General features: G+C 40.4%; 3 protein-coding genes across 5 annotated transcripts; 1 reads left to right on the forward strand and 2 right to left on the reverse strand.

Annotated features, from left to right (window-relative positions):
• Nucleotides 1-2,159: 2,159 nt before the first annotated feature.
• LOC146648162 (putative oxidoreductase ZK1290.5) lies at nucleotides 2,160-9,769 on the reverse strand. Its single transcript, XM_085390245.1, has 9 exons — nucleotides 9,638-9,769; nucleotides 9,397-9,497; nucleotides 8,600-8,848; nucleotides 8,305-8,406; nucleotides 7,934-8,025; nucleotides 7,620-7,802; nucleotides 7,460-7,519; nucleotides 4,811-4,921; nucleotides 2,160-4,503 (listed from the first exon to the last, which is right to left on the reverse strand). The coding sequence occupies exons 2-8, from the start codon at nucleotides 9,470-9,472 to the stop codon at nucleotides 4,826-4,828; spliced, it is 858 nt and encodes a 285-aa protein (XP_085246371.1). The 5' UTR covers nucleotides 9,473-9,497; nucleotides 9,638-9,769; the 3' UTR covers nucleotides 2,160-4,503; nucleotides 4,811-4,825.
• A 116-nt stretch (nucleotides 9,770-9,885) lies between these two features.
• Nucleotides 9,886-14,300, forward strand: extl2 (exostosin-like glycosyltransferase 2). 3 transcript variants are annotated; one of them, XR_014908626.1, is made up of 6 exons: nucleotides 9,919-10,057; nucleotides 10,435-10,880; nucleotides 10,977-11,047; nucleotides 11,131-11,246; nucleotides 13,352-13,809; nucleotides 14,003-14,300. XR_014908626.1 is itself a non-coding variant. In XM_085390243.1 (5 exons), exons 1-5 carry the CDS (start codon nucleotides 10,032-10,034, stop codon nucleotides 13,752-13,754), a joined length of 1,062 nt encoding a protein of 353 aa, XP_085246369.1. In that variant the 5' UTR covers nucleotides 9,919-10,031; the 3' UTR covers nucleotides 13,755-14,300. The 3 variants fall into 3 exon arrangements, 1 of the variants encoding a protein (XP_085246369.1); XR_014908627.1 differs by lacking the exon at nucleotides 10,977-11,047 and having other exon boundaries at nucleotides 9,886-10,057; nucleotides 10,435-10,905; nucleotides 11,131-11,250; XM_085390243.1 differs by having other exon boundaries at nucleotides 13,352-14,300.
• A 210-nt stretch (nucleotides 14,301-14,510) lies between these two features.
• Nucleotides 14,511-21,757, reverse strand: parla (presenilin associated, rhomboid-like a). The gene is made up of 10 exons (XM_085390241.1): nucleotides 21,601-21,757; nucleotides 19,601-19,784; nucleotides 19,388-19,492; nucleotides 19,141-19,273; nucleotides 17,783-17,878; nucleotides 17,548-17,697; nucleotides 17,184-17,254; nucleotides 17,003-17,104; nucleotides 16,294-16,391; nucleotides 14,511-15,837 (listed from the first exon to the last, which is right to left on the reverse strand). The coding sequence occupies exons 1-10, from the start codon at nucleotides 21,678-21,680 to the stop codon at nucleotides 15,693-15,695; spliced, it is 1,164 nt and encodes a 387-aa protein (XP_085246367.1). The 5' UTR covers nucleotides 21,681-21,757; the 3' UTR covers nucleotides 14,511-15,692.
• Nucleotides 21,758-26,851: the final 5,094 nt, after the last annotated feature.

Genomic DNA, 26,851 nt, shown 5'->3' on the forward strand with positions numbered 1-26,851 from the left:
CACCACGACAGCAAAAGTTGTGGATTTTCTTTCTTTCTTTTTTTTTTAAAAGTTTTCCAACCACACTTAAAGCCTCTGGCTGCTCCTTGCTACATTTATTGTTTAGGTACACAGCTCACTTATACATATGAGTATGTATCCATACATTAATATACTAAAGCACTATTAACGTGCCACCTCTTATCCTACTCGCTCAGCATTTATATTAAATGATCTCTACTTAGAATCAGCAAAATGTTTTTGTTTTTTGTTTTTTTTAAATTTGTTTTCGGTCCACTGGTTGCCAACACAGACTTTATCCTTTCCCAGACGAAGGACTTCTGTGTGAATTGATGTGTGTTCACTTAAATCTTTTGTGTTCAAACAAAGATTAGACTATGCTTCCGAAGAAGACAAAATTCATAACTTTTGGAAAATTTATGGAAATGTTTTGTGTGTGTGCTAGATTGTATTGTAGATGTATCCTGGATAAGTTGTTTATTGTTGTTCTCCCCCTTCATTGTGCTGTACCGAGTGATAGAGTTGAGGTGTTAGAAAAGTTTTGGGGTTTAGCCCACCATTGCCCCCAAGAGAATTAGCAAGAAGTCTTTGATGAAAGGTTAGCCTCAAGTCTTCATCTAGCGCGCTCTTTTTTTCTTTTTCTTTTTTTTAGGAGTTAATTAACACTGAATTGGCATGATGGACTCAGACCTTGGTCCCACCACCCAAAAAATGCAATGATACAATAATCTAAATCTGTCAAGATTTGATTAGCTTTTTTGTTTGTTTGTTTTTAAAGAATGTTGACTTGGCTTTTTGTAGATTTTCTTTTTTTTCTTGGCATTAGTTGAGTGAATTTATTGACATGCAAGTCTTAGTCAACACCTGACCTGATGTGTGCAGCTTTATGAGCACTTGGTGACATTCACATTTTGTTTTTGTGTCTGTCTGTCTGTGTGTGTGTGTGTGTGTGTGTGTGTGTGTGTGTGTGTGTGTGTGTGTGTGTGTGTGTTTTCTAATTTTTATTTGGGGGTTTTTTGGCGGGGGGGGGGGAGTTTTTTGTTTTTGTTTGTCTGTTTGTTTTTTACAACTATTCGCAAGAAATAGGGCCATCAGCTTAATTTAAAAAAAAAAAACAACAACAACAGGGAACTGAGTTAATCGGTAATTGGCTAAAGATTTAATGGTGTTAATTCAGTATTTTGTTTCTAACAGAAGTTGATGAAATTTCCCACAGTGCTGATCCTGCCAAACGGGTCACTGCAGGTCTGAATGAGCCGAAATGACTTTAGCTTTGCAAAAACTGGCATACCGTGATATATGGGGTGTTTTATACAGCGAATAGCAAAGACGTTAATTTCAATATTTGGTGTGTTTTTTGTTTCTGAGTGGAACCGCTGCCTATACCCCATATTTGCATAACCAGTTAAACCCCTCCTCTACCACCCTTGACCACTGAACTCTGTTACTGCTGTTTGAGGCTCACATTTTATTCCCGGACTTTCTGGGGAAATTCGCAAATGGCTTTTTTATATAATTACTCCCGTGTAAAATATCTCTTAAATTAAGGTACAGGTTTGATTTCAGCAAGAAAAATTTTTTTAATATGTATATTATACTCCATTAAGGAATGTCTAGAATTATCTTCCTCCAATGTGGATGTAGCCATTATTACGCCATTTTATGACTTTGTAAGAGAATTCACTGTGTGAAAATTGGTTTGCATTTTTGTATAATACAATCTGCTTTTTTTTTTTTTTTTCTTTTTTTGATATGAGAGGGAGGTCAAACTGGAAGTTTGAAGAGGAAAACAAGAACCTGTGAAATTGAGAAAACAAAATGTAACTTATGTACAACAGTGATTCTAAGCTGAGGGAGAAAGAATAAATGATATTGCTAACTCAATGATTTTGTCATTGTTTTATTTTGTGAAATGGTTCAGTATTTTTCAAGATGTGAATGCTGGGAGTGGACTCATAGGTGTGGTCTTCAGCACAGATTCCTCGTGGTAGCCATGTCTGTTCAACCTGTATACTGTGGTCTTGAGCAGTGTTTTCTGAAGATCTTTGAGATTTGTTCTTTGGAAGTTGTCTGCTTCTTTTTTCCCCATATCATTTTCAGTCCAGTCCTTGTATGTGATCTTTGTACCTGAAAGGAATTGTTTTGTTTTTGGGGGGGGGGGGGGGGGGGTTGAGCCACACTGAGGCCACATCATCATTCAAGCATTGAAAACGTGCCTGCTTCAAGAGATGAAACTGTGTTGTGACTACATGTAAGCCAACCTGGCAGAGAACCAATTTTAAACATTTAGGCTCTTTGTTGCCAGCCGCCTGGTAGAAAAACACATTTTGTTTTCTTTCCTTTGGCATTTTTTTGTAGATTAAACTAAAGGTAACAGTATGACAAACATAAAATAGTATTTTTGGATTAGCAACATGACTCCCAAAGAACTGTTAGTTGAAAGCTTGGGTTCTTTTTGCATGGTGTGCAGTGTGTCCTTAAGAAATTTGAGGATACTGGACATGTGAAGCACAAAAGAAGATCATTAACATCATGTCTTTTAAAAAGACAGACCTGAGAGATATCTGGCCTTAATGTTAATTAAAGCTTCATCAAAAATGGTCTCAGTAGGAAGGGACACGGGGAGAAAAGACTGAGGTATGCCAAATTACACAAGAACTAGACTGAAAATCAGTGGTGACAGGTCTTGAGTCATTAATCCAAATTTGAAATATTTGGTTTAAATACTCATGTACAGATGATGTCAGAAGAGAGGTGCAACACTGTATGTGTATACCCATCTGTAAAACACAGTGGAGGCTCTGTGATGCCTGGGTCTTCATTTCAGCCATGTCAAAATTGATGGAATTATGAGTACAGATAAATGCTGTCAGATTTTGATCCACAGTGCAACACCATTTGGAAAGCATCTGATTGGCAGCAGCTTCGGTTTTTTGTTTTTTTTTAAATATCACAATGATACCAAACACACTTATCAATCATGGGTTGGACTGAACTTCAACATTAGTGATGTAGTGTGAGATCACTTTGACAGAAAATGGACAAAAAGTAGCCAACATCCAAAGAAGAGCTTTGAATGTCCTGAATTTAATTTAATTCTGTTCAGTTTATTTATATAGCACCAACAGACTGGGGTAGCTCAGTGGGTAGAGTGGTCGGGGGTTCAAATTCACTGAACGACAACCCTGAGGTACCCCTGAGCAAGGTACCGTCCCTATATCCTTCCTGGGCGCTAGATTGGTGGCTGCCCACTGCTTCACTGAGTAAATGGGTTAAATGTAGAGAGGAATTTCCCCACAGAAATCAATAAAGCATACATTATTATTATTATAAACACACAGCAACAGTTGCTTCATTGTGTTTTGTATGGTATATAAGACTACACAGAAAACAGGAGAACAAAAAAAAACAAAAAACATGACCTATGAGCAGGGACCTTGGTGACAGTGGGATGGAAAAACTCCATTTTAACAGGAAGAAACCTCTTGCCGAACCAAGCTCAGGGGGAACAGCGACTAGTTTGGGATGAGGTGATGAAGATAGGACAAAAATGCGCTGTGAAAGATCCACAGATTAACAATAATAAAGAGAGTGTTCAGGCTGTGCTGAGGAATAAAGGTGGACATGAGAATCCACCTCATACTAAATTATGTAAAATATCAAAATTGAATTTAACGTGATAACATGATAAGGTTTAGTGAAGTTGAACGTTACCAGAGCCAGTGTAGCCAGCAAATTATTTGCTAAACCCTGATAGCTTGTGTTATATAAAGTTACAGTTACAGCTGACTTTCATGCCTCCCAAACCTGGTTAAGCTTTGGGGCCGTTTTGTTTTTCTTTTGTCTCATGACTTACTTGTAAATGATACATGTTGCTTAAGGTATTTTGATAATCACGTACAGATTTTACAGGTGAAGTAAACTAAATATTTCATTTGCGGAATAAGAGAAGAGGACTAATAAAAGGTCACAGCCTTGAGTTTACATAGTTGTTTTATATACTGCAACCATGGATACGATACCAAGGTCCTCTCTTAGAAACCACTTGATCCCTCCCCTTAATTTGAATGTGAAAAAAAATAATTTGTAGATTTTATTCAAGATCAAGTCAAGCTCACAATCACAACCACATTTCTGGAAAGGCAAAGATACCATTATCTGCGTTTACAACACCTTTCTTACCACACACACACACACACACACACATATATATATAAAACACCCAGCACGCCCCTGCGGGCGGTTTATCCTTCAAGCTCGGGTCCTCTACCAGAGGCCTGGGAGCTTGAGGGTCCTGCGCAGTATCTTAGCTGTTCCCAGGACTGCGCTCTTCTGGACAGAGATCTCCGATGTTATTCCCGGGATCTGCTGGAGCCACTCGCCTAGCTTGGGAGTCACCGCACCTAGTGCTCCGATTACCACGGGGACCACCGTTACCTTCACCCTCCACATCCTCTCGAGCTCTTCTCTGAGTCCTTGGTATTTCTCCAGCTTCTCGTGTTCCTTATATATATATATATATATATATATATATATATATATATATATATATATATATATATATATATATATATATATATATATATATATCACAAAAAAAAAATCAACATTTCTATAAAGTAAGGCACTTGGAATGGTTTTGTCCTTCGTGTGTGTTTGTCTACACATTATCTGAAGATGTAGCTCAATAAACTTTGACATTACAGTCAAGTCTATTTCCAGGAAAACTGCCAGAAAGAAAAATAATTAACCAAGAACATATTCAAATCAATTCCTCACTCAGCCATCACCAGTTCATGGACAAACATACCCTCCATCTTCCCACTTATTCCACATTTGTTGGATCCCAAGTAACATGTCTTCCATCATGCAAGCTTCCTAAAGCAGCCATGTCCTCGTCCTCCAGCTGGAATCCAAACACCTGTTTGTGTGTGTGTGTGAGAGAGAGGACGATAAGATACGGTGGCCCCTAGAGACAAAGCATGTACAAACTCCAAAACACGTACAAATTCCAAATAGCACGCACAAACTGCAAAACACGTACAAAATCCAAAACACATGCAAACTCCTAAACACGTACAAACTCCAAAACACGTACAAATTCCAAATAGCACGCACAAACTGCAAAACACGTACAAAATCCAAAACACATGCAAACTCCAAAACACGTACAAACTGCAAAACATGTACAAAATCCAAAACGCGTACAAACTCCAAAACACTTAGAAAACACGTGCAAACTCCAAAACACGTACAAAATCCAAAACACACGCAAACTCCAAATCACAACGGAAGTGCTCCAGGACGCTAGGGGCAGTGTTGAGCTCGATTTGCAAAATAAACGGCAAGTTTGTTGCAAACACATGGGCTGTATGGGACGGTCTAGTCTCGGTCGTGCTTCCCAGGTTGCCTAGCAACCATGATACTAACCGCTGGAAACGTGTCATACAACTTTGTTTGACAGAAATGAAGGAGAACATATTTTGTTCATTTGTTTGTTTGTTTGTTTCTACAAGAGCTTTGTGTGATTTGATAAGTATCTGAGGCTGAGACCACAGGACTGTAAAACATGATTTTTGGGCTTCATTTCTGTACTGAACAGTCATTTAAGATTCGTTAGTAAATAACAATTAGCTAATGTTGTTCATGAGACTAAAGTCATATCACTTTAGTAGTGTAAATATAATATGGCCAATATTATAGTTATTATATTAATCATTATTAGCTATTACAGCAGTGAACACGAACTCTGTGTCAAATACTGAGCTTCAGTACAGTTTCAAGTTGCAGTTATTTATATGTCTTATCACCTTAAATCTTCACTCAAGACAAGTATCTTTGACAGTGCACATATAGGTGTATCATATATAAGAGACAAATGTTTTTCCTTCCCAGTCCCAGTGCACTTGTTAGCATGTTTTTGTTCGTGCAACAGGTCCGTTGGGTTATTGTCTCCCCAGAAACATTTCTGTTGTGTCTTGTGTGCTTTTGCAGCGTTTTTCTTTTTGCAGCGTTTTTCTTTTTGCAAGTGTTTTCTGACGTTGCAGTCCGTTTGGCCTCTCAGGGCCACCGTAATAAGAAGAGGAAAAGGATCATATGAAAAACGAAAATGCCTGTGGCATTAAAAGTGAGATTGGCTTCTCTCAGTTGTGATGATAAACTGCAGAAGTTATCTGTCTTCTGACTGGAAAGATGGACACATTATGCCATTATTTAAACTATTTAACTTGTCAAGATCTCTTTACATTTACTAAACCTCAGTTAAGCCAGATGCATAAGTTTATTATGATGACCTCTAGTGGAAGCTACCAAACAAGGCACATCATTGTGTAGAAGTCTTGAGCCACCTCCTTTTTAAAAAAAATCTGTATATTTTCTTAGAAAAATGTTAATAATTCCATACATTTTCAATTTGTAATTCATCACTAAATCCATCAGTTTTAACAAGATGAAGAAGAAGAACACAACTGACTGAAATGCAGGTGCAAACAATGACAGAGCCTCCACCGTGTTTTTAAGATGGCTGTACACAATCAGTGTCATACCTCTCTCCTGACCTTTGCATAAACTGACAATTATTTGAACCAAAACTTTCAGATTTGGATTCATCACTCCATTCATTGCTACTGATTTTAAGTCCAGTTCTTGTGTAATGTGGCATACCACTTGTTTTCCTCCCTTAAGAATGACTTCTTAACAGCCAGCCTTCCACTGAGACCATTTCTGACGAAGCTTTAGTGAACAGTAGATGAACCAGATGCATCTCTCAGGTTCTGTCAGGTCTTTGCTTTTTTCCTGTTTCTTAAGATACTTTTCTTCTGCTGCAGAAGAACTTCTTTTGTCCTCCATTTGTCGTGTTTCCTTAAAATTTTTAGGACACAGTGCGGCAAGTTTTCCACTAATAGCTCTTTCTGAATCACCCTGTTGTAGTACAATTTTTACATCTGTCAACTGTGTTTGGTGTTTTCCATAGATTAGACTAAAGAAATTGGAACAGACAGGCTGCTAGTAACAAAGTGTGTAAAGATATAATTTAAAATTGGTTCTTCACCAAGTTTTCTCTGTATTTCAATGTGTAGAGACAGCACTGATTCACCCCTCGAGTTTGCTGCCTTTTTTGTGCTTGAATGATTTATTCCTCTGAAAATGGTCAGGTACAAGGACTGGACTAAAAATGGGTGTAAAAAGAGCCAGTGCCCAAAAGAAAACTCTGATACCAACTTTAGAAAGCTGGCTCCTTAAAGGCAAAATATAAAGAAATTAAGGGTGGTTCAAGACCTTTGCACGGTGTAACTGGGTTTAGATGAAGACATGATTTTGACTGTCTTGTCAAACTTAGGCTACAGCTAAGCTTTATTTGAAAAAATGTTCGATCACAACATGAACTTTTATTTTGGTTTTTCATTTTGTAGACTTTTTTAAAGGGTTCAAGAAAGTATGGAATGATCTTTAAACTCACTTCACAGTTTTCTTGTATCCTCTTCTTTTTGGTCGATTTTGGTATTGTCACAACTCCGTTCTTAGAAACACAAAATTGAAAATATTCAAGAATATTTAGAATTTCAGTAGACACAATATTTTCACACCAGGGATGGAAATCATGTGATGAGCGTGACAACCTGAATACTCCAGCGGATGCAGATCTGAGCTGGCGTGCGTCTGTGCTTTTCCGCTATCTGGAGAACAGTGGGATTGTTGAAGACTTGACCCTTGGCCAGAGGACTATACCCTTCAAACACAATTCCCTCCTGACGACAGTACTGAATCAGGTGATTTGGCTGCTGGAAAGGATGGTACTCAACCTGATCAGTTAAAACAGCATATAAAACAATAAAGTCAATGAGCTGAAGGAAGTTTTATGGCATAAAGAAAGTCAACCTGAGTATCTTTGCACAGATTCTAGCTTAAATAAATGCTAAATGGATAAAACTACCTGGTTAACATGTGGTATCACAGTACAGTCTTCTTTCAGCTGTTCCAGGTGGTGGACCAGAAAATTGCTGACCCCAATAGCACGGCACACACCTATATTAGCAAACAGAGATATGTATGCTTTGTGAAATAAACTCTTTTACTACTATTAAGTGATATGTATTATCATCACTACTTCAGTGATTATCCAGCTGTAAAACTGAAGCTAGTCTTTTAATTAAATTATGAACATAATTCCCAAGGATAAAATTAATATAGTATAAATAAATAATTGCATTGTATGGTAATTCTGATAATCTCTCTAAGTTAATACCATGCATTTAGCATTTATAAATATAAATATAAATGAAAATATAAATACAGGCCATTTACCTTCCTTATAAAGTTCTTCCAAAGCTCTCCAGGTCTCAGCTCTCATCTCCCTGTTGGAACCACCAGGTGTCTTTGACTCTGGCCAGTGCATCAGGTACAGATCTTTAAAAACAACAGGGGTTAGAGGTCATGATGTAACAAAAGACAGCAAACTGCATTCGGTGTGGTGAACATGGATTAATTCAACTACATCACGAGCCATCACAGGTTTATTCAAGACGTTTGTCCTGCAGTGACATCCCAGAAAACTGTTTAGCTGTTAACTGTTTTTAACTTTATCAATCAGACGGCATACCAAAATACTCGACCCCCATTTCCAAGCAGGAGTCCAGACAGGCCTTTTTTGCAGCTGTATATCCGTAGTCGCCGGGCCACAGTTTATTCGTGAGCCACAGATCACTTCGTGGAAGCCCACTTTCTCTGACAGCTTTGCCCAATTCGGCCTCGCAGCCATAACGCTTTGCTGTGTCAATGTGGCAGATGCCACATTCAGTGAGGGCATACATAACTGCATCGTGGGAGTAACCACCATTATGTGATGTGCCTGGCAAAGAGAAAAACACACAACATTTATACATTAAAAAAAACCCCAATGGTAATTATTATAATATAGACTTTATATTTCCCACAGTGGGGAAATTCACGTGTTACAGCAGCACTAGAAGACATTTTAATTATAGTGTTATGTAGTTTAATTCAAACTTGACGGCGTATTAGCGCTGACATAAATATACAGTGTATTCATAAAAGGTATAAATACATACAAAATATTCACATATCCTGGATTAAAGGATACTGAAAAACCCGTTTGTGTACGCAACTATTTATTAGTAGTATCAACTGTATTGGAGGAATTAGACCAAACGTTTGCCTGTGGATAAACTGACGAACAGTAACACTACATATTTTTTTCTTGAATTAAAACTTGATAGGTGTCAGTTTTACTTGTGGATTTACTTCCCTATTGCATTACTTAAAAGTTTTTAAGCCAACCGATTCAGTTAACAATCACTGTGTCCTAGGATTGCATAATGCTTCATTCAGGTTTGTGCTAGCTGATTTAAAAACAGTGACTGCCAGAGTAAAACACACCCAAACCAAGCACGGGGATCTGCAGACCATTGGAAAGTGGTACTGTAGGACAGTTCAGGACCGACGCCAACGGCATGTTCACTTCACCAGAGCTGAGCAATCTGGAAAAACGTTTTTGTTTTGTTGTTAACTTTTCTTGCTTTAACGAGGAAAGTCATTCCTCGTTAACATATGTTATTCTCCAAAAAAGAATACTATTAATACACTCTTTTTTCATTAACAGTGCATTAGATTAACTTACCTTTGTTGTAACCACTAGGTAGACTGGTTTTGAAAATTTTTCATTTAGTTGATTCTCCCTTTCTCTCTCGACCAACTATTATTAACATATTTGTAGAGGCGAAGATATGCCCCTGAATTAAAAATCAAGCCGCTGAACAAACATGGCGACAGTTCATTAGAAAGTCGGAATACGTGAGTGAAAATATATTTACGAGGTTGTAACGTAGAAAATGTATTTATAATGAGTAAGAACAAAATATTCATTTAACAAGAAATTTTCTCTATAATAAAATAGCTGCGTGGCTGTTGAGTACCATAAATTACGGCGGGTGTTAAATAGGAACCGCTCTTAACTTGTACACTCTTTGGACAAAGTCAGCCAACATGGCGACCGTTTGAAAGAAAGGGGTTGAATGTTTGTAGTGCCAACAAAAATGAGGTGAGTTCTCCTTTCTAGAAAGAAAAATAGAATATGTTAAAATGTAACAGGCTAGATATGTTACGAGACAGCCGACTAAACCGTTGTGTTCAAAACAAACGCTGGGCTAAAATCACGTTAAAGTTAGCTAAAATCAGTGCAACTACAACTACTTGCACAAGCTAAGTTGTCATTTCGGATACCCAAGATGGCTTAATTGATTTGCATGTTTAGTTATGGATGCCATATAATCCTAACATTTATCACAGGCCATAGATTAACTAATTTCTGCTTAGAATACAACAAATCAGTTATAGAAACTGCATATATTGATTTTTTTCTCTTTTAAACTGGAGCTGAGATGGAAATATTAATAAATACTGCAAATCTGTGTGCAGGCTGCCCCGTTGTTGCTTTGGGCTCCGACGAACCTATTTGTTTTGGGCAATTCTGCTGATCCTCCTGGTTGGTGTAGTCTTGACAGCTCTGCTGCCACCTGCTGAGGACCAAAGAGGTGTTGCTGTCTTGGAGGTGCTACGAAGGGCAACCCCGCAAAAGCAGAATCCCGCACAGGTTCACCACGCTGACAGCTCGGAGGAGAAGAAGTTTACCATCATCATCCAGACTTACAACCGCACAGACGTTTTGCTCAAACTCCTAAACCATTACCAGGGAGTACCTCATCTTCAGAGAATTATCATAGTATGGAACAACATTGGAGAGCAGACACCTGCAAAGCTGTGGAGCTCCTTGGGGCCTCATCCGGTCCAGGTAGTCTTCAAGGAGCAGACCAGCAACCGAATGCGCAACAGGCTACAACCATTCCCTGAAATTGATACTGATGGTCAGTACATCTGTCAGCTTGCACCGTATGTATTATTTGTTATATTTAAATACATTTTAGTCAGTGAACAGTAGTATTTTTGTTCTGCTCCTGTAGCTGTTCTGATGCTGGATGATGACACTCTCATCAGTGTACCTGACATCAGTTTTGCTTTTTCTGTCTGGAAGGTAATGAGTATCATAAACTTGAAAAATTTAACTGCAGATTTTAGCCGGCAAACCCTGAGTTGTTTTACTGTTGGGTTCCACAGCAATTTCCAGACCAGATTGTTGGATTTGTACCGAGGAAACATGTCTCAACGGCAGCAGGAGTGTACAGCTATGGCAGCTTTGAGCTGCAGGATCCAGAAACAGCAGGAGGTGACGTGTAGGTTGTTTGTTTTTGGTTTTTTTGTCCACATACCCTGCATGTTATTTGGGCCTGTACTACGAAGCATGCTCGACATACCCAGAATGTTTGTTGCTTATGTGGCTTCACTTATTTTTACATCAGTGTACATCAGTATACTTCTGTGTTTAATTTTAAACATATCAGTGAGAGAATAACAATCATATCTTAGTATAAAGAATAATGATCATAGCATTTCTATAAGGATTCACAGATGTCAGAAAATTCGTGCAGGGAGATTGCCAAAGCTTTTGGAATGGATGTGAGGTAATGTGCAAAGACGGGACATATGTTTGCCTCTGGAACAAAAACCAGCCACAACAAATAGTGGGGAACCATGTGGGAAAGAAAAGTCCCAGAATTTTATTTGTATTGTTGTTGGCACAGCATATAAAACACTGGGACATGACCACAAGGTAATTAACGAATGATGCGCCAAGGACAAGCATGACTGCTGGCAGTAACGTCAACCACTCATATGGGTTACATCAAAAATCCACAGCAGAAGTCTAAATCAGCGTTAAGCTGTCACAAGAAAGTGGTTATAAACTTAATAGGTCCACTCTAGGTTTACCAGTCTGTCATGTGTTCATGTGAGCATGAACACATGAAAGAGGCAACTTCTGACCAATCACAGACGTGGGCAGATCTAACAGATCTGAGCGGCCTGATTTTAGAAAGGAAGTTAAAACTGTGTCAGACCAGGCAATGTTAAGCTGTGTACAGTACAGGCTCAGAGCAACACGTGTTGCCAAAACAGTAGCGTGAGATTACAAGTGTACGATTTAAATAGGCTTTATGAATGGAAAAGCACTATTATATTTATAAAGCCTAAGCTGAAGCCAGGAGGAAAATCTGGCAAAAATGCCATCTGTGCGAGTTAACAGACTTCTCAGTATCCTTAAGACTCAGGATAATCTGTTATATCAATGTTTAAATGTGCAGAAAACAATTTTAACTTTATCTTTTCAGCTGAAACTGTGCTGGTGGTGTTTAATGGCTTGAGTGCAAGTTAAGAAAATATATACAAATAGAAATTAAAGACAGGCATAGCATGCTTGCAAATTTGATATCCAGTGTATATCCACATTATAAAGGCGTGGAAGACAATACAATCATTTTAGAAATAGAAATAAAGTTGCTCATTTAGACGCTAGCTGTCCGTGGACATGTCCGACATGTGTTCCAGGAATGGTGGCACCATTTCCCAGAGAAACGATTGGTCAGTAGATGGTGAGTTTGTACTTGTTGACTTTAAATTGAACATGAGAAAATTCAAGGCTTATTCAGGTAACTTTGGCATAAACCCTGGTTTATGAAGAGGGTTCATTTCTTAGGGGGTAGTTTACCTTGAGAATTTGTGCTGCAGACCTAACCAGTTGTGGAACAGGTTATATTTGAGATCAAGAGATAAAACGTCACTTCCTACTGCCCAATTCACTAGCGGGGACTACATTCTCATTTTAGGTTTGACAGCATTCCTAGTAAATAATGGCAGATGGCTTGAGGATGAATTGAGGCTGCAGTTTGGGGAAGGCCTCAGGGGGGATTGGCGATGGCTCCCAGGCTGGGAAGATCCTCACGTACTAATGAGAAGTGAATGAATTGTAAAAAAGGGAAGGGAGGGTGGGGCACAAAGATGAGAATGAACAGCTTGTAGTGCTCGGGAGGGTCATATATTGATGGATTACTGGAAGGGATGTGTATGGAGGTGTGGTACCACTCCTGAAATTTAGATAAATTCTCTCCACTTAGCTTTCTGGAAAATGGTGTTAACATTGCTGTAAAATCCCCCGAGCCACTCTGAGCAGATAGTAAGAGGGTCTAATGTTTTTCATGAGTCTCTAAAGTCTTCTTTCCATGATGAGTAATAAATATAGATTCTTAGACACAACTAAACAGCAGCTGTTTTTCTTTCAACCTGCATTATAAATTTCAACAGCAGCGAATCACCATCGTATTGCTGAAAATGCAGAGTTAACCCTGAATTTGCATTGCTGCGCCACTAATCCTGCTTCATAGTACAGGCCTCTGGCTAGGTGTACTTTGTTTTTTAAGCTTCCATCTCCCTGCATTCCCTGCAGATACTCCATGGTGTTAATTGGTGCTGCCTTCTTCCACCGCCGCTATTTGCAGCTCTTTCAGGACCAGCCTCAAGCAGTGCATGCTTTAGTGGATGAAACGCAGAACTGTGACGATATTGCCATGAACTTTGCCGTAGCTCTGTATTTAAGAAAACAATCAAAGTTGGGTAAAATGAACAGAGCCTCTGGGGTCTTTATCAAACCCGTGGACCTCCGCAACCTAGAAAAGGAGGCCAGCAGTGGATACCAGGGGATGTGGCATCGTCCCGAACACCTTCTCCAGAGGTCCTACTGCCTGAACAGGTTGACACAGATCTATGGCTTTATGCCTCTTTCCTTCTCCAACCTGATGGTCTCCCAGTTTGGCTTCCCCAGTTATGCAAACCACAAAAGCAGGGGCTGAGGAAGTGCTGTATTACTGATTGCTCTGGATAAAAAGTAGACGATATAGTGTTCTGGTAAGTCTGTTTGATTAACATCATGTGACAGGGTGGAGGATAAGTTTGAATTATCAGTGAGTGAGTGAGTGAGAGAGAGAGAACGAACTGTGCCTGGAAACTAAAAAATGAAAACTTTAATCTCATTGTACCTCTTTGATTTTTAGCCTACTCTTTTGAGTTTTAGGATTCTGAGCAGTTTTCTCATTCACAGCCCGACAGTGATGGACGCCTGATTTTTGGACAGCGAGGATTGTTAGAAGAATTTGCTGCACATGCCCTTGTCTGATGAGACATCCATATTTGATAAGCTAATCTGTATTGTTTACCAGGAACTGCCTTAAAGTTACCTTGAAGCCAAAAAAGTGTCAGTCTTTGATCTATTTTGACAACTTAACCTGCTTTATTAGTAACAGATTTAGACTGTCTTAAGATGTAGGTATGCTGTAGTTGTATTTAACCAAAAAAACTTTCCACCAACGTATCTGAATAAAAAGGAATTGTGAAAAGCATTTAACAGTGACTCTTTATGTCCAGGACAGGAATGTGATTTGATAAATAAAATGTTTTCTCAGGGCATGAAATCATTATTATAATGGTGAAAATAATTTATTCCCTGTTGAATTTGTAAATTTGCTCACTCACAAAGAAATGAACCGTTTCTAATTTTCTATGGCAGTGGTATTTTAATGGAGAAAGACAGAATATCAACCAGAAAACCAGAAAAAAACCCCCATCAAATTCAGCAGGGGGTGAAATACTTCCCCCACTGTATGAGTTCAGGTAGTAATCTGGAAATGTCGGCATCTGAAGAATTAACTGAGTGTGTTTTGGCACCATGAGTCGTGGTATCTTTGTTCCAAATTCTCATATGTGCCAACTATAGATTAAACGCTTCCAATAAAACTTATATTGTCATGAATAGTTTTGTCACAGCTTTAATTTTAAACATATTGCCCTGCTGTGAGGAAAGTATTTCTAACCAAAATAGTTAAACTGCAGGTTTTTGGGTTTTTTTTTTTAAAAAGTGCCTTGGCCACTTTTTACTGTAATAGAGGGCACTGATAAAGAGATTTGTTACCAAATGAATTATTTACATTAGTAGGTATACGTGGGAGTGCCCATTTATCTAAAATCATTGGATATGCTTATTTGTTCTATTTTTCTCTCAATGTAAAGCTAGTAGTTTGAATGAGAGTGTTAACAGAGGAAAAGGATCAGACAATAAAATTCTTTGTTTTCTAATGTGGAAATTTTGGTCTGATGGCTAATGCAGTTTTCCAGAACAACATGGACACAAAAACATGGATAAAAAGGTTTTTAGCTTTGGATTACTAACACCTGTTTTCCACCAGTAATGTGCCTAGTCTGGTGCTGGTCGATGGCCATATTTTGGCAAGTGTCAGAACTTAATTTTTGCATACTATATCAGACGTTAGTGTCACACAGGGCCGAATCTGAATGCTACATTTGGAAATTAGTGGTAAATTACTTGCAGTAATATTCCCATTGCTTCTGAAATCACTGAATCCAAGTGTTGGGAGACTCATTTTTGTGGTGCCACCATTCTTTGTTGGTGTAAATGTGTAGAACCAGTTTGAGATTTGGCAAAGCATTGGTGGAAAATGGCTAAATGAGGTAGCAGAGTTACAGATTACCGGTAGCATAACAGGTGCTTAAAGTCTACAAAGTAAACATCTTGACTGCAACACTAGACATGAAGTTTCACCTGCTTTTAAATTTCAAGTTTGCAAGGCATTAAATCAGCAAATGCTCTTTACTAACTTTGGATGTGAAAACTAGATTTATTTATTAATAACAGTCCACTCCATGTCATTGGATAAAAGTGTCCTTGCATATTCGTTTGGATGGGTTCCAGTTCTTTCACAAAGAATTTCAGGGACTTATGATGTTGGTCCACCACCACCACCCCCGGGTCCACGTCCAGGCCTGGAACCTCGGCTGCCTGGTGAACGAATGTCATGCCACAACTTCACAAGGGGCTCCCTCTTCCTCCAGATGAGTTTATGACCATATGCCACATACCACCTGTATGAAGAGATGCATGGCACGGTAAAATGTGGAGAAAGCAGAACAAGATGCTCCCATTAGGCCACATTAAGACATTAAAGGATTTAGACTGATCAAAGCAGTGCAGAATCATTGGATTCTTTTTTCATGACTGAGTTCAAAAGCACAAAGCCTTCAAAACAACATTTTAATAATATTAGATATGTTCCACAGGCTTTAAGCTGTATTTGTGACTACACCTGCAACTGTCACATAACCACAATTTTCACACTTGGGCCATGTTATGAGAGCAGGATATTAAAACTGGGAAAAAAATCTGTCTGCTTATGTAAGTCTAAGAAAACAGTTAAACCCTCCAGAAAAAGTAAGTAATCAGATTTGGGATTAAGACAGTTTCATATGCCTTGAAACTGTATTTCATATTGTTAACATGGACAGACTTTGAGGAAAGGGTAAAAATAAGACCTGACTCACACTCCAAAGAGGGCTCCGCCAAGGTGAGCTGCATGGTCAAACAGCCGCCATCCCAACAGAAGTCCTGCTGTGTCAATGGCAACTAGCGCTTTCAGAGCCTAAATATAAACAAAGGCAAAGCTGCATTCAGTGCGCTGGCATGCATACTTCCACAGTCACTCATACATGTACCTTTTTATTTGGTCCATGCACACTCACATCTCTTCCTGCAGCAAAAGCGGGAAGGAAGACAAAAGCAACTCAAGCAACCACTCGTTATATCCGAGGTAGACAGAAGAACATCTCTGAATGCACATGTCCAACCTTAAAGAAGATGGGCCACAGCAACAGAACCCCACAGTGGGTGCCACTCCTGTCAACTAAGAACTGAGGCTACAATTCCCATGGGACAACCAAAGATTGGAAAAACAACATCATTTAGACACAACAGCCTGCCTGTGTATTGCTGCTGATCATGTTCATATGTTTATGACTACAGTGTGCAGGTCTTCTGATGGCTGCTTCCAGCGGGATAACACACCATGTCACAAAGGTCAGATCATCTCGAACTAGTTTCTTGAACATGACAATGAGCTGACTGTAGTCACCGTGTTGAATCAGTGCCATGAAAAACTGGGGCATTTCTGAAGGCAATATGGATTCCAATCGAGCACTTGTAAGGTGTACTTCATAAAGTGTATGTAGGAAATATGAAGTGTGCAGCACTTACTGTTCCTGCTGTGAAAGTGACCATGGGAAGGAAGATTATGCCAAGCTTGGCCTCTGGCATCTTAGAGCAGATAGCAGCGAGCACTGCCATGACGGCGCCGGACTGTAGATCAAAACAGTTACTATCACAGCTGTCCATCATTTGAGTTGAGCTTTAAAATGGATTTTAGCAAATATCTTACCGCCCCTAATGATGGATAGAGACGCCCGGTGGCTGCCTTACATGTGTAACTGACCATAGTGGAAACCACACCTGAAAATCAAACATTTGGTAGCCTTTCTTACTTCCTGTTACCTATATTCTCAATAATCAGCCATGCATAGTACTGAAAGGCCCTAAACGTTTGAGTGTCCCAAAATTAAAATAAGGTTTTTGTGCTGTAGTAAATGATGGATGGAATAACAGCGAGTTTCAGTCAAACATGAAGCAAAGAGATCATTAAACTATCCACCCTGGATTAAACACTAATGTTAAAAATATTCAAGTATTGTGTTTAGATTTAATAAATGTTATCAGACTCCAGTTGTGTGCTTTATTTGACTCACCAGCAGACAGGTAAACTGCAAGAAATTGCTCTTTCCCCAAAAGAGAGACGATCCCTGAGGAGAATATCCATAGGACATACATGTTGGCCACCATGTGGATGATGGAGTAGTGACTGAAGGAGGACAGAGCCATGGGAAGGCAGCGTGTTTCTGGAAGAGGAAGAGGAGAGGGGAAAAAAATGCACACACTGCAAACACAAAAGAGGACATGACCGTGTAGCACAGGTGAACTCACTGGAAGCTGGGTTGGACGTGAAGTACTTAAGCATACTTCTTTGCATTGAAGGGATTCGCCAACAGCAGAGGACGGCGGCATTTAGTGCGATAATACCTAGAAAAAAATTAATAAATAAAGGTGCCAACTATGAAGAAATGCAAAGAGATAAATAAAAAAACAAAAAAAACCCAGACACATAGGGTTGGGTATCATCACTGATTTCTAGAATCAATTCGATTCCCATTCACAAGCGCAAGGTCCCGAATCGATTCGATCCATGATTCGATTCCATTTGATTCGGGGAAATTTTGCCTCAGACAGTCAGAAATATTATAATTCTGATCACTAATCAGTACATATCCATATTTTATATCTGTAAAAAGAAACCTTACACTTGTGAGACTTTATCAAAGGTGTGAGCATCACAGCAGATGCCTTTGTGTCAAAGTAACAGAGGATAAAACACAGACAAACATGAAGGCGATTTTCCTGGCCTGACTTTTTATAGCAGATAACCTTAAAAATATTCTGCGGTAGAACAAAAACTGAAGAAAACCATGAATCAACATGAACATTACCTGATGCTGCTGAAGCGAAGCAGAGCAAAGTTACAGAGGTTTCTATTAGAGATACAGTTAAGCATTTTGCAATTTTGCATAATTTAAAAAGTTTAAATTTCTTCAGTATTGAACAGCAAAAATGCGGCTTTCTTGTCGGAAGTCATTTAAGTAGAAAAGAAAAAAACAACACAGCGGCTGACAGCACTGTTTACAATGGTAGACTGGTAGGTAATAAGCAAGTGAATGGGAAACTGTTCTTGAAGTACACGGAGAGAGAGAGCTGTGCAAGTGTGATTTTATTGTGGTGGAGGCAAAACAGCAAGTAAGGGGGACTTCATGATGATGTTTATGTGAAGCGTAGTTTGGATCTTCTTTTCGCGACTGGTTCAATCAACTTTGGTTGGAGAGACACAAAACCTGCAGCTTCAGAATCTAGCGCAATAAAAGATTTAAACACAGAGCGCGGACCAGACACATCAAAATGAGTGAGCTGTCGGCTCTCAGCCCCGACAGCATGTCCGTGTACGTCCCGTTGGGCGAGAAAGCGTCGGGTCCGCGCTCTGTTTACGTCTTTGTGCAGAATCCGTGTGCCTGCTCTCATTTACTGTTTTAGCTGTTTGGTGGTTGTCAAAATTTTGTGAGATTTATCCTGAGATTCTGGCATTTTGGGCAAAATGCATTTATATTTAAAAATCGATTCAGGATTTTAATGAATCGATATCACGCTATTCAAGCTAGAATCGATTTTAAAATCGGAAAATCGATAATCAAAACCGCACACACACTGCAAAGATGTTGACTGTGTAAAATAAATACCTGTCACAGTCTTCTGTCCCTCTGTGAGGCTGTTCCAGAAGTCATCCACCATGGACACCAGGAGAATGAGCTGTCGCTGGAAGCTGGACAGCTGGTTCCACCAGTTGTGCCAGTATGCCATGTCCTGGGTGCCCTGGGAACATGTGAAAGGTTCACAGAGTCTCTGTGAGCAGCTTGTAAATCAAACCAGTAATGCGATCTGCAAGCAAAGGAGATGTGCAATAATGTGGATCATCAAAGTGCTCACCTGCATGCCTTTTTCTGAATTCTCTTCATCTTTTGCAGTCTGAAGTCTTGACTTTAGACTCTCATATTGGAGAATGGCCGCCGCACCAAAGGAGCAGCCTGTAAACTGAAATGGAGTCAGAAAACAGCCAGAAGCACTTTACTGTCCACAAACAACAGTGTACCATGCATCCATTTCATCACTACACAGCAGTAGAAAACTGGGGGGACCTACCCCTACTGTGAACATCAGCGGTGTGAAAAGTGTAGGCCTGGGGACTCTAGGAGGAGGCTGGGGCACCGGGGTGCCAGCCTCAGTGGCTGAGGTGTTTGTTTCCTGCGTGGCATTTTTTTTCTTTATGTCTGGCCTTTTGGCCTCCCGACGAAATCCACACCTCTGCTGGTTGTAGGGGTTAAGACTGCCAGGAGAAAGAGGCAGCTTTTAAAGCAGGCAGTTGTTGAAATATACACAAAAAAGTATAAAATCAATGTTCATTTAGGGGAAGAACATAAAAGTCCTGCTTTGAAAACTAATTTTACTTTTTTGTTGTTGTTGTAAAATTACAGCTACTGCTGGTTGTAGAGTTACAAAAAAATGACTGCATCCGTAATAAAAGCTAATAATACTGAGAACAATTCAAGCACCCACAATGTATGAATCTACACGGGTAGCATGCCTCACAGTGGCTCCATAACTACTTATTGTTAGTATCAGTATCAATAATAAAAGCACGACATGCTGTTTAAGGCACTCAATTCATTTACTGAAAAACAGAAAGACTACAGTAACTCGTTTACGCTTCGATATCGCAGGTTACGGATGAAACATGAAGCTGTCTTCAGCTTTGTGGATCTCCTTGCAATGTAGTGATGGGTCGTTCGCGAACGAAATGGCTCTTAGAGCCGGCTCTTTGACGTGAACGACGCGAGCCGGCTCCTTATCGCGAGCCGTCACGTGGGGTTTTTTTTTTTTTTTTTTCTTTCTCTCAGCCTCTCTCTCGCACTTTTTTTCCGCTTCACTCTGCACGCGAGCCTTGTGCTTTACGCTGGGCAGACGGGGGGAGGGGCGGTAGTTACACTCAGTAGCACAGGAACAGAGCCAGAGAGAGAGAAAGAGAGGCAGGGACAACAACATTAGAAAGGTATAGTAATCATCCACAACTATTTTCGGTTGCAGATGATAAAGGATTGAGAAAGTTTATTCATGCAGGTCCATATGACAGAGAATATGCATGTTCTTTTAGTTTTCATATTATAATTTATATTTAATTGTGTTGTGGTTTGCAGTGTTTTGTGTTCTTTTCACTTTAAATTTGTGAAAGGAAAAAGCTGAAAATTTAAATAGTTAAAACTTGAAATGTGAATAGTTGATTTTTGTATTATATGATTTATTTATTACATTTTATGTGGAGTGAATAAATAAAAGTATATTTACGGTGGCCCCTAGAGACAAAGCACATACAAACTTCAAATCACGTACGAACTCTGAAGCATGTACAAACTCCAAAACACGTAAAAACACGTACAAACTCCGAAGCACGTAAAAACTCAGAAGCATTTAAAAACTCAGAAGCACATAAAAACTCAAAACACGTACAAAAGACAACAGAAGTGCTCCAGGATGCTGGGCGCAGTGTTGAGCCTTTGTTATCTTGTGGCTACACAAGCCAGCAAGTACCAACGACCGGATTTGGTGTGTGGTAATAACAGGTAAATGAACCTTTTTTTTAAATTATTTGAATATATATGAGTGCCTGTGTATAAATACACAAACAATACACACATGCTTTCAATTGTGTAATTTAAGTGATCTAGTAGCTCTGCTTTGGAAGTTCAGTTCATGCTAGAAATGTGTTTTGGAGTTTGTACGTGTTTTGTCTCTAGGGGCCACCGCATATATTTATATATAAACATATATAAATAAAACCACTTGTTTTTACGTTAGTAATTCCTTTTGTGCATAATTTTATATTATTGTTAATAATAAATTAATTAAAGCAACAAAACAACCTGAAGAGCCGGTTCGGAGCCGAAAGAGCCGGCTCTTTTTAGTGATCCGAACCTAAAGAGCCGGATCTCTAAAAAGAGCCGGAAATCCCATCACTATTGCAATGACAGTCGGAACAGTTAGGTAAGCACGGGCTGCGGCTGGTGGAGAAGTAAACACACACATCCTGTCAGTGTTACGCCTGTGCAGACAGACGCTGCGACCACAGCGACCTTGTGTTTGCTCACCTGGAGCTTCGTGGAGTGGTGTTCTGGGATCTCACGAACTCTGTTTTGGCCCATTTTATCGCGTATCCTCTCCACGCCATGATTGTGTTGACCTTCCGCTTCAAGCCCGTCCCACCACCACACTGTAGCTGATGCTGCGTTCACGGACTCATGTAAAAGCCAGCATTTGTAACTTGGTTGTATAATTCTGCATCTACAGGCAGCTCTTGCGCTGTGTCTGACTATATACATTCGGTTCACAGTATCTATTTAACTTAAATTGGTTATCTTATATTTAGTTGTGGCGTTAGTATTGTCAGTTTGATTTTTATTGGGTGGACACAGAGTTGCACAACACCAAAGGGTCAAAATCCTTGCATGCTTATAAATACAATAGAAGGTTATTTTTGCCATAACCGTTCAGCTGTGCAACAGTAAATACTCCACAGGCCTCTGTTAGCGTCTCTTTTGTTTGGTATAATCAGCTCCCTCTAGTGGCGCATTGACGAACAGATTTGTCAGAACAAAAGCGCTTTCAACAGTGGTTAAATTGTTACACGTGTAGCAACTATTCAGTTTTTGTTTGTTTGTTTGTGATGGGATGTGCTACAATATCCGCAAATTTAAAAATTTAACAGTAAAACAGTTTTTTTACTCCAGTGTGAGTATCTCAGACTTCTGGATGCCTATCCACAGCGCTGATTTTTAACCAGTAAAATATAGTGCTTCATCAAAATATAATTTATAGTTTGTGGTAGTTGTACTTTCCGTCTTTTGTGTTTATTTAACTACATTTCAGGGCAATAATATTCACTGTACTATCTTTACAGCTGACTCCAGTGTCTGACAAATACAGCAAGGATCTGTAGGTGACATGAAAATGTCACGACCTGCGGGGTCGGCAAGGCACTGATCAGCAATCTCTCTCCCCCTCCCCTGTTTTGCCGGGGCGGAACTCATGGCGGGTTCACGCCCTCGGCCCACGCCCTCCCAGATCATGCACACCTGGGCCTCATCAGACCAGCTGGTATATCAGAAGGAGGAGATCAGCTGTTCAACGCTGAATTGTTGTGAAGACTCCTGTCAGTACACGTCGAGCCCTAGTTTCCCCACACTTCCGCCTCAGAAAGTAACATTTGTCTCTCTGTTCTAGATTCCCCGGACTCGTCCCCGTGTTTCCCCGTGTGGAGCGTGTAAGAGGTGGCTGGTCACTAGCGGAGAGAGGTTGGCGTGAGCGTGTGTGTGATCCCCTTGTTTTCCCTGGAGCCCTGGAACCCGTCCTCGCACATCTTGTATATAGCACTGTCCTCGCACTGCCTGTAAATACACTTGGTGAAGATTTTTGTGAATAAACTGTCTCTGTTACAACACACTCCGGAGTCCTGCGAGTGGATCCTCAGAGCAACCCGTGACAGAAAATGAGGGAACTGCAGAAAAGCCACTAATTTCCAGGGGGGTTATGACCCCCCCCCCCCCCCCCCCCTAATAATCAGACCCAACCAATATAACCCCCCGATAAAATTAGGAATTATCTTGCATAAATAGGCTGTTGATTTTCTTTATTCATTTCAGTTATTACCAGCAAAATAGTTGCATGTTTAATCATCTGGGAATTTACCCAGATTTATTTATTTATTTAGACAGAGATCTTGACTCCCTCAATGTTCAGCACAAAGTTACACCGATGTATGCACTCACTCAGCAGTATTCAATTCGATTTTATTTATAAAGTATCAAATCACAACAACCGTTACCTCAAGGCACTTTATATTGTGAGGTAAAAACCCTACAATAATACAGGGAAACACTAACAATCAGACAACGCCCTGTGAGCAAACGCTTTGGCAAAGGTGGGAAGGAAAAACTCTCTTTTAACAGGAAGAAACCTCTGGCAGAACCAGGCTCAGGAAGGAGCAGCCTCGTGATGCAACCGCTTGGGGGTGAAGAGAGGAAGACATGCTGTGGAAGACAGCCAGAGATTAATAATAACTCATAATTAAATGCGGAGAGGTGTATAAACACATGGAGAGTGAAAAGAGTTGAGAGTGAGGGGCCTGGAAGCTGAAGGTTCTGCCTCCCATTCTACTGTTAATACTCTAGGAACCACAAGTAAGCCTGCAGTCTGAGAGCAAAGTGCTCTGCTGTGGTGATACAGCACTATAAGGTCATTAAAATAAGATGGGGCCTGATGGGGCCTGCCATCTTCAGAAGTTTTCTGATGACTCTGCGGTGGTTGGATGCATCAGCAGGGATGATGAGACAGAGTACCGGGCTGTGGTCGACTCCTTTGTCACGTGGTGTGAGCAGAATCATCTGCAGCTCAACGTGGCAAAGACCAAGGAACTGATCGTGGACTTCAGGAAGACCAGGAAACACTTGACCCCTGTTTCAATCCAGGGGGTCAGTGTTGACATTGTGGAGGACTATAAATACCTTGGAGTACACATTGACAATAAACTGGACTGGGCTAAAAACACCACAGCACTTTACAGGAAGGGCCAGAGTCGTCTCTATTTTTTGAGGCGACTGAGGTCCTTCAACATCTGCCAGAAAATGCTCAGGATTTTCTATGAGTCTGTTGTGGCCAGTGCGATCCTCTATGCTGTTGCATGCTGGGGGAGCAGGCTGAGGGTCGCAGATGCCAACAGACTTAATAAACTGATCCGTAAGGCCAGCAATGTTGTGGGGATGGAGCTGGACTCCCTCAAGGTGGTGTCGGAGAGGCGGATGCTGTCCAAGATAAAGACAATGTTGGATAACACCTCCCACCCACTCCATGACATGTTGGTCAGTCACAGGAGCTCGTTCAGTGAGAGACTGAGATTACCGAAAAGCACCACTGAACGACACAGGAAATCATTCCTGCCTGTGGCCATCTCCCTGTACAACGCATCCACTTAACACACTGTTTGCTGCTACAGCTACACATGTTTCTTTTCCAACTATTTATTTATAAGTGACTTATGTATGTATGTATGTATATATATGTATATATTGTACTATTCTTAGTTAGCGTATTGTCTGTCTTGTCTTAATGTTGGTTTAAAATGGAGCACTGTAACAAAAAATAATTTCCCCCAGGGATCAATAAAGTATTCTGATTCTGATTCTGATTATACGAAGCCTTTTATGTGATGGGAAGGGTTTTAATTTAGATTATGGATTTAACAGGGAGCCAATGAAGAGAAGCCGGTATAGGAGAAATATGCTCTCTCTTTCTTCTCCCTGTCAGTACTCTCGTGGCAGCATTTTGGATCAACTAAATGCTTTCAACAGTATTGATGAACAAGATGAAGAGAACTGTATTGGAGCAGTTACTACACATTGACCTCACAACTTTAGGTTGCCACCAATGACATGCTGAAGAGCCATTGTGCATTTCATCTTCAACAAAAGAAGCCAAGATGAAGTTGGATCAGAATTAATGGGAAGAGAAAAGTATAGCGAAGGAGAGAGACATTATTTCTCAAACGCCGTGGAGGCAATGTACGGTAATTGCTGCTGGTGTTCAGTGTTCGTGTGACTGCTGATAGAAGCAGGAGGATGAATTCTGTGGATGTGTACAGGTTTCTGCTCAGATTCAGACAAATGTTGCATTGGATGATGCTTCACATTGCAAATAGATAATGACCCAAAGCATACTGCAAAAGCAACCTAAGAGTTTCTCGAGGCAAAGATATGGGATGGATATTGTTCAATGGCCAAGTTAGTGCCCAACAGAGTGTGCTTTTGAGTTACTGCAGACAAAACTAATGTTGTAAAGGCTCACCTTTCAGCACATTCACTTCACCAGATGCACCTTGTTTCTTTTCCTCACCTTTGATTGGGTGTGGTGCTTGGCCTTAATTGCACTCACCTGTCACTCGTTATATAAGGACTGCACTCACCTATCCCTCACTCTTTCTTCACTCCCACATGGGGCGGCAGCTGAGAGATAGCAGTCCATGTGTGTCTTTCTTTCCTTTACCTGTTATTCAATAAAATGACAAAACCTGCAAATGATTGATGACTGCTTATTCTCATTCTAATCGGATGAGCCCATGATGATGACTACGTAAACCCTGAACCTTCCTTCCTCCAAAACATGGTCCTCCGAGCCGGAGTAGCGTTAGCGTCATGGATACACAGCAGCCATTGACTGAAGATTTGAGACGTTCCGGTCGTGAAAGGCGACCTACTGCCCACCTGCAGCAGTATGACGTTCAGTATCCTGGAAGTAGAAGTCCTAGATGTGATACAGAGAGTCAAACAGAATACCAGCACAGTGACAAAGACACACATGGGCTGCAAGATCCTGTCAGAGAGTCAGAAAGACAACCAGAGACATCACCCTGCTCCTTTACCCACCAATCAAGATGAGGTGATGAGGGAACTCCTGATGACAATGAGGGAGATTAGGCAATTCATGATTCAGTTATCTCCTCCCCATTCTCGCAGTTCCTCCAGATCTTCAATTCACACTGTCTCATCTGATGAAAGCAAATCCTCTGTTTGCGGTTTGCAAGCCATTCCCCAAACACATCAGCAACATGAGCAGTTCCCAGTGATTGATCTAGCAACATGTCAATCACCCTCTCAGCCCCCCCAGGTTAGCTGTCACTCTGGTGCAGTTCTGGCTGCTAGCCCTCCTTTCCCTAATTCAACAATATTAGATGCTGCAGTTCCTTCAAGTGGTTTGCCTAGACCACTAAATTGTGGCTCCCATGTCGATCGCCTACTTGAAAAGTTGCCCGCAGAGCATTCCAGTCGCTTCAAACGGCACATTTACAGGGAACAAGGAGATATGATGTATGACTTACCTTTGTTCTCATCCTGGTTGCAAATGGAATGCAAGTGTCAACCAAGAAAGGACAGTCCTGTTTCATCCTTTAACCAGCCACGACCTGCCCATAAGTACACCTCTCCACTCAAAACAATATTACATGGGACAAATGCATTCGATCCTGTACAGGCAGCACAACCCATCATAATGACTAAGGCAAGATTTGCATATTGCTGCTCACCTGAACACCACATTAGCAAGTGCCCTGAGTTCATTAACAAGACAAAGGATGAGAAAATAAACTGGATAAAGAGAAACAAACGGTGTTGGCATTGTGCTAGAACTCATCAGGCTGCGAAGTGTGATCTGAGGAAAGCATGTGCCACCTGCATGAAAAGACATCTACAGATCCTATGTGAGGTGAATCAGAGACCTAGAACTGGAACTAATCCTGTAGTGAGGACACTGTACTTTGATAGACCTAGCAATTGTCCTAGTGTACTATTAAAG

The sequence above is a fragment of the Rhamphochromis longiceps genome, linkage group LG18, assembly GCF_057381845.1.
Source record: "Rhamphochromis longiceps isolate RC_006_pf linkage group LG18, R_longiceps_female_GT1.1, whole genome shotgun sequence".
Classification (NCBI taxonomy): domain Eukaryota; kingdom Metazoa; phylum Chordata; class Actinopteri; order Cichliformes; family Cichlidae; genus Rhamphochromis; species Rhamphochromis longiceps.